Here is a 12291-nt window from a genome sequence, read left to right as displayed (position 1 = left end):
CCTGCGAGCATTAGATCATTAGATGCCACAAAGCTAATTCAGATGCTTCAGTTTCAGGCAAACCAGATTTCTACCCTGCTCAATACGATGCAGCAGCTACTGGCAAATGCCGCGTGCCTGCCAGAACAATTACCACCTACTACAGCGGCTATAGCACCTTTGCAACAATTTTGTGAACAGGAAGAGGAATGGATCGAGTGGCTCTCACAGTCTGAGACACATTTACTCACCCATAATGTACCAAGTACTGTGAAACTTCCTTATCTATTATCAACACTAGGAAGTGCAGTGTTCAGATTAATTCAGAAACTCTTTCCTAACATCACTTCGAGTGAACTGTCATATGACGCAGTGATAGACTCACTAACAAACTATTATGACCAACAAGTGAATGTGGTAGCAACTAGGGATTAATTCTTTAATTGCAAAAAACAGTCAGAACAAACTTATCGTGAGTGAGTAACAGATTTGCAGGATACAACAAGAAAATGCAAATTCAAATGTGCTTGCAATGCTTTATATTCAGATGTAATGTTGCACAATGTTATCGTGTACAATGTGCCTGATGTCAAAATCAGTGAACAAATTTTGAAACAGTCTAATTCATCATTTCAGCAGGTAGTGCAAATATTATATCAGTATGATTCCAGTGCCTTGTTGGCTCATACATTTGAGCAGCCAACTATTTGTTGGGTTGTGTCCCATTCCACACAGGTGGTGCACGCTAGCCATGCCAAGTAAACAATTGTTGATGCTGCATAAGCAGTTCGCTAAACAGGTGGCTACACAGACAAACTGAATTAAGCCTTGTCCTTGCTGTTATACATGACACAAATGCCAAGACAGCCCCTCCCAACTAGCTCAGTGTTACACTTATGGACGGAAAGGACACGTGCAATCTGTATGTTTGCAATGGAACAAACATCAGAATTCAGTCCACTCACAAAAATCTCATCACAAGGCCCATGTCATTAATGCAGTATATTCCAAGTCTGCAACTAGCAAGCATACAGTTTCATTGGTGATACATCAGTCAAACAAACTTTTTGTTCATTTGCTTATTTGTGGGAAACGTGGAAAATTTCAGTTGGACAGGGGTGCCTCTGTCACAGTGCTAAATCGTCGCACAGATGAACTGTTAGGCTCCCCACACCTGTCTAAAAATAGCACGCAACTGATGGCTTATAATGGACGAGACATTCTCGTTCTCGGAACATGTACTTTGCCTCCCATGTATTGCTCACATGTGCGAACAGTGACTTTTACAGTGCTACAATCACACGGTTGTGAGAACATATTTGATCTTGATTCTTTTGACTTGTTTGGCTTTAACATTCAGGACAATGTGTTGTGAGTGTCTGCCTTCAATGCCAAAGACAGTGTAGCTAGCTTGCTAAAAGAATTCCCGGAACTCTTTTCTGAAGATTTAGGCAAAGCTAACAGTTTTGTTGCAATATTACTCTGAAAAACAATGCTCAGCCGAAATTTTGCTAGGCCAGAATGGTTCCCATTGCATTACAAGACGAAGTCATGGCTGAACTTAAAGAATTGCAAGATAGTGGAGTTATTGCACCCATATCAGCTTGTCAGTGGGCAAGTCCACTGGTTTTGCTCCCCAAATGTTCAGGTCGCATTCGCCTCTGTATTGATTTTACGTTTACAGTCAACACACAAACTGTAATTGATACTTATCCATTGCCACGCCCAGAGGATCTCATGGACAAATGAGGCACTGGATGCTACTTTTCAAAATTTGATTTGTGTGACAAGTATCTTCAGATACCGCTCAATGAAGAATCTAAAACAGTGTGTGTAGTAAATACTCATTTGGGCTGTTTTTAAATATTTGCATTTGCCTTTTGGCAGTGCTTCTGCACCCACCATTTTCCAACAATATTTGGAACAGCTCACTGCACAAGTGCCAAACTGTTCAAACTATTTGGACAATATTGTAATAGCAGATCATACACCTCAAGAATACATTGCAAATTTGCGTGCTTTGTTGTGTGTGTTATCTGATGTAGGACTAAAGTGTTGACTGGACAAGTGTGATTTTTTTAAACCCAAATTGCAGTATCTTGGTCACATCATAAACAGTCAAGGTGTACATCATCAGCAATCGCATTTGTTAGCCACATGAGATATGCTGGTTCCTTGCAATATCACAGAATTTCAGTCAGTTTTAGGGAAAATGAACTATTATATTCAGTTCGTACCAAATTCTGCACAAATTTCAGCTCCATTGCATCACTTGCATCACAAGAATGTCCCCTTTGTTTGGACAGATGAGTGCCAAGTAGCTTTTCAAAAACTTAAAGATGCATTTCTCAGTGATAAATGCTTAGTTTACTCTGATCCTGAAAAACCAGTTTTATTGCAAGTTGATGCTTCCTCCTACAGAATCGATGCAGTGCTTTCACACAGAATTGGTGATAAAGAGAGACCTACTGCTTTTGCATTAAAAGTGTTGTCCAAAGCTCAGTGTAACTATTCACAAATTGAAAAAGAGGCTTTGGCTATTGTGTACGGCATCACAAAATTCCATCACTATTTGTATGGCACAAAATTCTATTTAGTAATGGATCACAAGCCTTTGCAGTCCTTGTTTTATCCAATGAAACTGGTTCCTGTGCAAACTGCCCAAAAATTGTAAAGATGGGCTTTGTTGTTGTCTCAATACCAGTATAAGATTGTGTATCATTGTGTATCATCCAACTGCTGAACATGGTAATGCGGATACACTTTCATGTCTTCTGATTGGCCCTGATACAGACTTTGACACTTTTGTTGTCACATTGATGCTCAGGATTCAAATTGCTTCAGTCTTTTCTGCTGGACTATAAGAAAATTGCATAGGCCATGGAAGCTGATCCACATTTCAACATTTTCTCAAATACATTTGCACATTGTGGCCTCGTTCTTTGCATAGGATAAAGAACTCTGCAGTGTGCTGATACTTTGCACATTGGCATAGCCTCACTGTACAAAAAGGTGTGATTCTTGTACAAAATGACAGTGGACAGTCACATGTGTTGATCCCTAAAGCTTTTCACAAAGAAGTTTTGCAGTTACTTCACCAGGGACACTGGGGGATTGTTTGTATGAAATAGTTAGTGCATCGACACTGTACTTGGCAGGGTATAGATGCCCAAATAGAACAGATGATGTCACAATGCGATGTGTGTACAGAAAATCAGCCCACTCTACTACAAAAGCTCTCTACTTGGCCTAAGTCACAATCGCCATGGCAACATGTGCACATGGACTTTGCGGGGCCCTTTTGGAACACTTGTTGGTTAATTGTGGTTGACTCATACAGAAAGTTTCCTTTTGCTATGCCAATGAACTCAACAACATCAAATAGCACAATTCAGGTGTTGTCACTGATCTTTTGCCTAGAAGGTTTACCTGAAGTAATAGTGTCAGACAACGGTCCTCATTTCACGTCAAATGAATTTGAAACGTTCTGTGAATGCAATGGCATACAGCATCTAACTAATGCACCGTTCCATCCACAGTCAAATGGTGAAGTGGAACATTTTGTCAGAACATTCAAGCAGCAGGTGGCCAAACTTCTCTCTGCTCACACCAGGAATCAAGCATTGCAACTGTTTCTCACTTCGTATAATTTGCACCCATGAGATGGACCACTGCCGGCAGAATTGCTTCATGGCTGCTGCCACCACACACTTCTCCACCTGCTTCACCCTCCTCAGCATCCAGTGCTGCAGGAAGGCCGCAAGTATCACTTTGCTACACATGATATTGTCTTTTACAGAGCTTTTAGTGGAAACAGATGATGGGTGCAAGGTGAGATAGCCCGTTGACTTCACGCTTGCATGTTTCTTGTTTCAGGTCCAGATGGTTTGCAGTGACACCATCAAAACCGACTTCACCTCTGTCATGTACATGATAATCTTTCAGTCCCTCTTCCCCCAGATTCATGGGTCCAGAGGACTGTGCGGCCACAGCAGCCACCAGAGGGTGTCAACACGACACTGCGGGACGACCCCATGGAGATGGAGCCTTCACTTCCTCCGTCTCCTCTCAGCCTACCAATGGAGCTGGAACCACTCACACTGCAGCAGTCACTGCCTTAATGTAGTTCATGACAGCAGGAGGTAGACGTGTACCCTTTTGGTCATTTTCTGGGGGATGTTTCCGCCAGAGAATAGACCAGATGGTGGAATATGGCTGGGAGCTGGACGTCCTCTGCAGCCACAGCTTCCAGCTCATCAGAGCATCCAAGCTCCTGCATCCCCCGCTGTGATCACACTCCAGACACAACAACGGTCCATTGCTTTGGGAGGGAGGAATCTTCTGGCGTAACCACAAGCACTGGAACAAAGACACAGTATGCAAGACCAAAGAAAGCGATGAAGAAACGTCAGCCAATGGTGTGCGGAATTGGACTATGCCACGCCAAGTGCAACACCTGGAAGAAGGGAATATAAGCAATGCTCCTGCTAGCCTCGACTGCACAGATCAGCACCAGATTGTGGGTGTTAGTTATCAGTGACATGTCAACTTGCCTGAACAGTTCACATATCAAGGACTCTAAATAATATTGCAAGTCTTCCCTCATTTTTGACTACTACTGGTAAATATCCAAAGTTAAGTATTATCAGTAGCTTTCTAGAAATAAAACTACTAATGTTATTTGTTTGAATTGTTGTATAGCAATCCGAGAATGCTGCATCCTGTAGGTACCCTATTAGCGACAAGTGCACAAGAGCCCACAGTTTCATTGGCTTTAGGGCAAATACTTCATAACAACAAACTGCTTTTGATGAGTATGACATCACAACTGTTTACATCATTTGAGCAGTTGACCGTGGGCTCACGCACATGCACAGTTGAGTGGCATATCAGCAGTACTTTCTCCCACTTCTGGCTACTGTTAACTGTATCAGCAGTAGCAATAAACAGCCAGATCCTACCCAAAAAAATTTTTTGGCACACCCAAGTTGTTAGATTCATGCATGCGCAGGGCAGTCTGGGTTGTAGTGCAGAGGGGTAGTCTCCATGAACCTGTGTTTACATTTAGTGAATTTTGTTGTTTCCACTTTGTTTAAATGGAAAGAAAACAGATTTCTGTAGCCGGAAGCTATCAAGTAAATTAAAATACATTCACATAGTTATGGAAAGTTAAAAATGTTATTAGTTTGTTTTCTAATTTTATTTTATTTCCATGTTTTTGGCAGTTTCGCATCAATCACCTAGCAGAAAATGAAGTTATTTTTGTACGTTTGCTGAAGAAATTTGGCTTTTATTAATCTTTTCCACAGAGGCAGTCAATTTCTTTGAAACGAAGTGTTTCATTCCACACTACTGGCTAATTTCAACTGTTCACTTAATTTCAAGTGCACTTTTTCATCTTCTGGCACATATAACATTATGCCATACTAAGAACATGAGATAATACAGTACTGGTACTCCAAGAAAATTTGCATCCCAAAAACCACAATGAAAAGCTTGATATCAGGTTGGGGCCTACTTCATTGTGAATCTGGACATACAAATGTGCACTTTAAGCTGAATTATGAATTTTAGTATGTTTTATGAAGTTCTGATGCTCTTGGAGTATCCTCTGATGTCCTGTTTCTTTTATGATGTAATGTAACATCTCAAAATGCCATATACATATAAACATATGGACTTCTGCATCATTGTACACTCCTGGAAATTGAAATAAGAACACCGTGAATTCATTGTCCCAGGAAGGGGAAACTTTATTGACACATTCCTGGGGTCAGATACATCACACGATCACACTGACAGAACCACAGGCACATAGACACAGGCAACAGAGCATGCACAATGTCGGCACTAGTACAGTGTATATCCACCTTTCACAGCAATGCAGGCTGCTATTCTCCCATGGAGACGATCGTAGAGATGCTGGATGTAGTCCTGTGGAACGGCTTGCCATGCCATTTCCACCTGGCGCCTCAGTTGGACCAGCGTTCGTGCTGGACGTGCAGACCGCGTGAGACGACGCTTCATCCAGTCCCAAACATGCTCAATGGGGGACAGATCCGGAGATCTTGCTGGCCAGGGTAGTTGACTTACACCTTCTAGAGCACGTTGGGTGGCACGGGATACATGCGGACGTGCATTGTCCTGTTGGAACAGCATGTTCCCTTGCCGGTCTAGGAATGGTAGAACGATGGGTTCGATGATGGTTTGGATGTACCGTGCACTATTCAGTGTCCCCTCGACGATCACCAGTGGTGTACGGCCAGTGTAGGAGATCGCTCCCCACACTATGATGCCGGGTGTTGGCCCTGTGTGCCTCGGTCGTATGCAGTCCTGATCGTGGCGCTCACCTGCACGGCGCCAAACACGCATACGACCATCATTGGCACCAAGGCAGAAGCGACTCTCATCGCTGAAGACGACACGTCTCAATTCGTCCCTCCATTCACGCCTGTCGCGACACCTCTGGAGGCGGGCTGCACGATGTTGGGGCGTGAGCGGAAGACGGCCTAACGGTGTGCGGGACCGTAGCCCAGCTTCATGGAGACGGTTGCGAATGGTCCTCGCCGATACCCCAGGAGCAACAGTGTCCCTAATTTGCTGGGAAGTGGCGGTGCGGTCCCCTACGGCACTGCGTAGGATCCTACGGTCTTGGCGTGCATCCGTGCGTTGCTGCGGTCCGGGCACATGCACCTTCCGCCGACCACTGGCGACAACATCGATGTACTGTGGAGACCTCACGCCCCACGTGTTGAGCAATTCGGCGGTACGTCCACCCGGCCTCCCGCATGCCCACTATACGCCCTCGCTCAAAGTCCGTCAACTGCACATACGGTTCACGTCCACGCTGTTGCGGCATGCTACCAGTGTTAAAGACTGTGATGGAGCTCCGTATGCCACGGCAAACTGGCTGACACTGACGGCGGCGGTGCACAAATGCTGCGCAGCTAGCACCATTCGACGGCCAACACCACGGTTCCTGGTGTGTCCGCTGTGTCGTGCGTGTGATCATTGCTTGTACAGCCCTCTCGCAGTGTCCGGAGCAAGTATGGTGGGTCTGACACAGCGGTGTCAATGTGTTCTTTTTTCCATTTCCAGGAGTGTAGCTGCACTTGTGCCATAATGCCCATTTTCTGGTACTCTGTGGCATTGTCTGTGGTAACTACTGAAAGGAACCTATTTCTAACAGGTCATGGTAAAACTTTGCAAATGGTGGTTTGACAAACATTACTTTAAAAGTAAATTTCCTTTTATGAAAGATGAATTATGTTACGTATATGATGAATTTCTTAAATCACAGAGCATTTGACTCTCACTTAAAACTTAACACTTAGAGGCCCAGCCACTTAGAAGAATTTCAAGCCCAAAAGACTAGATATTTATTAACTTTTCTTGTAGCTTATTAATCTTCAAGACCATCTACATCTATACTCTGCAAACCATTGTGAGTTGCATGGCAGAGGGTACATCCCATTGTACTAGTTATTAGGGTTTCTTCCTATTCCATTCACATACGGAGTGTTGGAAGAATGATTGTTTGAATGCCTCTGTGCATGCAGTAATTATTCTAATCTTAGCCTCAAGTTCCCTATGTGAGTAATACATAGATGGTTGTAGTATATCTTTAGAATAATCATTTTAAGCCGGTTCTTGAAATTTTGTTAATAGAATTTCTTGGGATAGTTTACATCTATTTTCATGAGTCTTCCAGTTCAGTCCTTCAATATCTCTGTGACACACTCATACAGATTAAACAAACCTGTGACAATTCATGCTGCCCTTCTCTGTATACATTCAATATCTGCTGTTAATCCTATGTGATACAGCTCCCATATACTTGAGCAATATTCAAGAAGTAGTCACACAAGTGATTTCTAAGCAATCTTCTTCATAGACTGCACTTCACTACTATTGTACAAAACCCAATACCAATATCATATGTGCAAGCTTGGCTTTTCTTATAGCTACACTATGTATATTAATTTAAAACATTAACTTTTCCTATTTGTGTGTCCATGCTACTGAACAGTGATGTTGCTATTGGTTAACTGCATCGTGTGTCCTATGCTCAGAATATCTGCTACTGTCACTTAACATGGAAAAAGTGTATTTTTCACCTAGGAAAAAGAGTATTTTGAACTGAGAAATCTCAATTTTTTTTTGCTTGTCTGCGTATATACACTGTTACATTAATATCTGTAAGTAATATGTTGCCTTAGCTGATCTACGGCTACACCATGTTTTGCATGTCAGAGCATACCATGTGCCACTACTAGCTATTCTCTTTCCTGTTCCAATTGCAAATGGGGTAAGGGAAAAATGACTGTTTATATGCCTCTATGAGCCTTAATTTCTCTTGTCTTTCTGGTTCTTATGCAAAAAGTATACATTGGTGGTGGCGGAATCATTCTGCAGTCAGCCGCAAATGACAATTCTCTAAACTTTCTCAATAATGTTTCACCTCCAGAGATTCCCATTTGAGTTCAAGGACCATTTATGCAATACCCACATGTTGATTAAATCTGCTGGTAACAAGTTTAGCAGCATTCTTTTTAATTGCTTTCATGTCTTTTCTTAATTTTGTCTGGTGGTGTTTCCAAACACTTAAATAGTCTTCAAGAATCTACTTTATAGATGAGCTGTACTTTCCAAGTATTCTCTGCATTAACTGAAGTTGTCTATTCATCTTCCATTCTACCAACCTTACAAGCTCATTCCATTTCACATCACTTTGCACCATTATGCTCAGATATTTAATGAAAGTGTCTTTGTCAAGTGGTACACCACCAATGTTTCATTTGAACATTACAAGATGTGCAATAACTTACATATTTCTACATTTAGAGCGAGCTGCCATTCATCACATCAAATATAAATTATGTATAAGGCACTCAACAATGACACTTTCCTTTACAGCACAGTGTAATCAGCAAACAGCTGCAGATTGCTGCTGACCCTATTCATCAGTCCATTTATGTATATAGAAAAGAGTAGCAATCCTATTGCACACCCCTGGGGCACTCCTGATGATACACTTGTTTCTGATGAATGCTCAGTGTCTAGAATAATATACTGCATTCTACTACTTAAGAAGTCTTCAGACCAATCACATGGCTGAGAACCTTTTTCATATGCTCAGACCTACCTTAAAACAATGCAGTGGGGAACTGTCACACCTGCTTTCTGGGAATCTAGGAATGTAGAATCTGCCTGTTGCCCTTTGTCCATGGCTCACAGGATATTGTGCATGAAAAGGGCAAGCTAAGTTTTGCTTGAGTGATACGTTACAAATCTGTGTTGATTTGCAGACAGAAGATTTTCTGCCTCAAGATAATTTATTATATTTGAACTTGCATTATGTACAAGTAATTTTGCAGCAAACTGATGATAAGGATATTGGTCTGTAATTTTTTAAGTCAGTTCTTTTGCCCTTCTTATATTCAGGAGCCGCCTGACTTTTTTCCCAGTCAACTGGGATTTTGAATTGGATGAGAGATTAGTGATAAATGCAAGCTAAGCAAGGGGCCAATGCTGAACAGTACTCTCTGTAAAACCAAACTGGGATTCCATAAGGGTCTGGTGACTTATTTGCTGTCAGCCTTTTCAGTTGCTTCTTAATGCCAGGGATTCCTATTTATATGTCCTCCTTATAGGTTTCTGTGCAGGTGGTCGAATGATAATACAGGTATATCTCTATGACAGTCCTATGTAAATGATTTTTTGAACTGAAATTTAAAACTTCAGCTTTCTTTTTGCTGTCTTTTAATGCCACACTAAACAGGGTTATGAGTGACTAAATAAAAATTTTTGACCCACTTAGTAGCAAATTTATATAGGATTTGAATTTTCTTGGGTTCTTGACAAGATCTTTTGTTAATGTATGATGATGGAGGTTGTTGCATGCTTCATGCATCAATCTTTTTGTAGATGCATGAATTCTTACTACCTTTTGCCTGTCAGTGTTCCTGCATTCTTTTTTGAACAGAGTGTGCAGTAATATCTGTTTCCTCAGCATTTTCAGAATTTTGTTAGTAAAACACATTGGTATTTTTTCATGCTTAATACTTACTTGGCACATACTTGGAACATACTTAATAATTTACAATCAGTTTAAAATTTGCCCATAGTTCCTTTATGTTCATCATATTGGAACTAAATGATATCCTTTCAATGTCCAAACCAAACGTGGTGGTGCAATGTTTAGCACAATGGACTTGCATTTGGGAGGATGGCAGTTCGAATCTGCATTTGGCCATCCAGACTTAGGTTTTCCATGACTTCCCTCAATCCTTGCAGACAAATGCTGGAATGGTTCATTCAAAATTGTGCAGCTGATTTCCTTCCCCATCCTTAACAGAAACAATCCGAACTTGTGCTCCATCACTAACGGCCTCATTGTCAAACCCTCATCTTCCTTCCCTCCTTTCTTGCTTATCTGTTCTTTCCAGCATAAAAACTCTCCTAGCCTCCTTGATGGGTTATTTATTAACAGTAGTAAACATTGCTGCTACGATGATGTCATGATCAATAATCCCCCGTCTCTATACTGACATTGTCAATAAGGTCAGGTCTGTTTGTAGCTAGAAGGTCTAAGTTATTTTCAGTGGGTTTGTGTTGTTGAAGTAGCTGCTCAAGACTGTTTTGTACACAATCTGATTTCACTCTCTGCATGTTGACTGGTGAGCATTCATCGGAGCACCTCAAATTATGACACAGTCTAAAAAAAATCAGATGCTCCCCACAATCACTGTGCTTTCCATGTAGCTGGCCCAGAAATTTGCAGCCAAGACTGTCAGAGAATTGATGGAGCCCCTGGTTGAGATCCTCCACTTGGCTTTAAACCAAGTGACCCCAGTCAATAATGGGTACGACACTGCAAATTCTAAGCTCTGGTTGCATCCCTCAAAGCCACCATTCTTAATCATTTCTGCCAGCCACTCACATGGACTGATGATGGTCTCAAAACCCAAGTGACAGGAATCATTGGTGCCAACATGAGCTACAATTTGAAGATGATGCCATGCTGCTCTCTATAACTGTTGGTAAGACCTTCTCCTCATCTCACTTACCTGGTGTACATTGATCATCTTTCTAGTCCTAAATGCTATTTCCCTAAGGGCCTCCATCATAATGTGCTCAACATTGGAGCTCCCACAAGCAAACCAAGACCCCCTCCCCTCCCCTCCCTCCCCCCCTCCCCTCATACCTCCCACTATGTGCCCAATTGGACCCTGCCGAAGGAGTAGCTTCTGTGTAAAGTTATTTTTTGTCATTACTGGCAAGTTCTCATCATTAACAAAGTGATGTTATTCTACAGTTTTTATTTTAAATCTTGCTAAATGAATTTTGTTTTCTAAAATGGTTGTAATGCCATAGTTCCATCACGCTTAAAAGTTATTTGACTTTGGTAGTGTTACTTGTTTGATATGTTTATATACTGAATCCCCAATCTGGAGAAAATAGAGCTGGGAGGCATAATTGTAATATCTCCGTTGCATAGAATTACTGTAAAATATATCTCATGCATTCAACCCAGTGTTAGTTTTGGTAGAACACCCTTTACAGTTTCCATTGTTTATTCTTAAATATATTACAGTATCTGTTTGCCTTCTTACATACAAGAAATGAGTTAAACTATGATGTGAACTAACATTTGATAGTTGCAAATCTCAATGAGTCTAATAGAAAAGGTAATTTATGAGGCTTTCTGACATGTCATATAACTGATTCATTGTCAGGTGGCCAGCAAAGCAAAATGGTGAAACTCACATTATATTTTGGCATTAACTCATTCTTCCATCATCAGGAGAGCTGATGTACTGGGAGGCACCACAATTCTGAGGATGCTTTATAGTTTTTCCACATCTGTGCTGCTCCATCCAATACATCAGATCACCTAATGATGGCAGCACCATATATCGCCAAAATATTATCTGAGTTCTACAATTTGAGCTTGCTTGACATCAAGGAGCCATTTACTTCTGTAACATAATAATTCTTGAACAGTTAAACTACTTTAAATTACCAACAGCAAATGAAAAAGAACTTTTTGCACCTTTGCAACCTCAATGAACTTCACCATGACTTCAGCTCTTTGTAGAGGTGTTGTTCTGCTGAGGACCATGCACTGTATCCATTGAGTAAGTCCATTAAACAAAGCTACAGAGCGTTCCAGTTTTGGGGTCTCCCGAAGAGATCCAGTTTCAGCATATTTTTTGAAATCCGTGAACTGGAATAAAAAATAGGTTTGAGATTATTCATCAAAACTAGTACATAAGGATTTTTTAAAGGAGATACTACAGACGCACAAGT

The 12291-nt window shown here is 41.4% G+C and overlaps 1 protein-coding gene across 5 annotated transcripts in view; it reads right to left on the bottom strand.

The window, feature by feature from the left end:
* Window positions 1-12291, bottom strand: part of LOC126481128 (ras guanyl-releasing protein 3-like) — a 448249-nt gene that overhangs the window by 64798 nt on the left and 371160 nt on the right. For all 5 annotated transcript variants that reach the window (XM_050104668.1, XM_050104672.1, XM_050104669.1 and 2 more), the window contains one exon: window positions 12035-12208. In XM_050104668.1, the coding sequence (XP_049960625.1) occupies window positions 12035-12208 (174 nt within the window). The remainder of the gene's footprint in view (window positions 1-12034; window positions 12209-12291) is intronic.

This window comes from Schistocerca serialis, chromosome 5 (genome assembly GCF_023864345.2).
Source record: "Schistocerca serialis cubense isolate TAMUIC-IGC-003099 chromosome 5, iqSchSeri2.2, whole genome shotgun sequence".
Lineage (NCBI taxonomy): Eukaryota > Metazoa > Arthropoda > Insecta > Orthoptera > Acrididae > Schistocerca > Schistocerca serialis.
The sequence above is the reverse complement of the archived record's forward strand: the minus strand, read 5'-3'. Positions and strand labels throughout refer to the sequence as shown.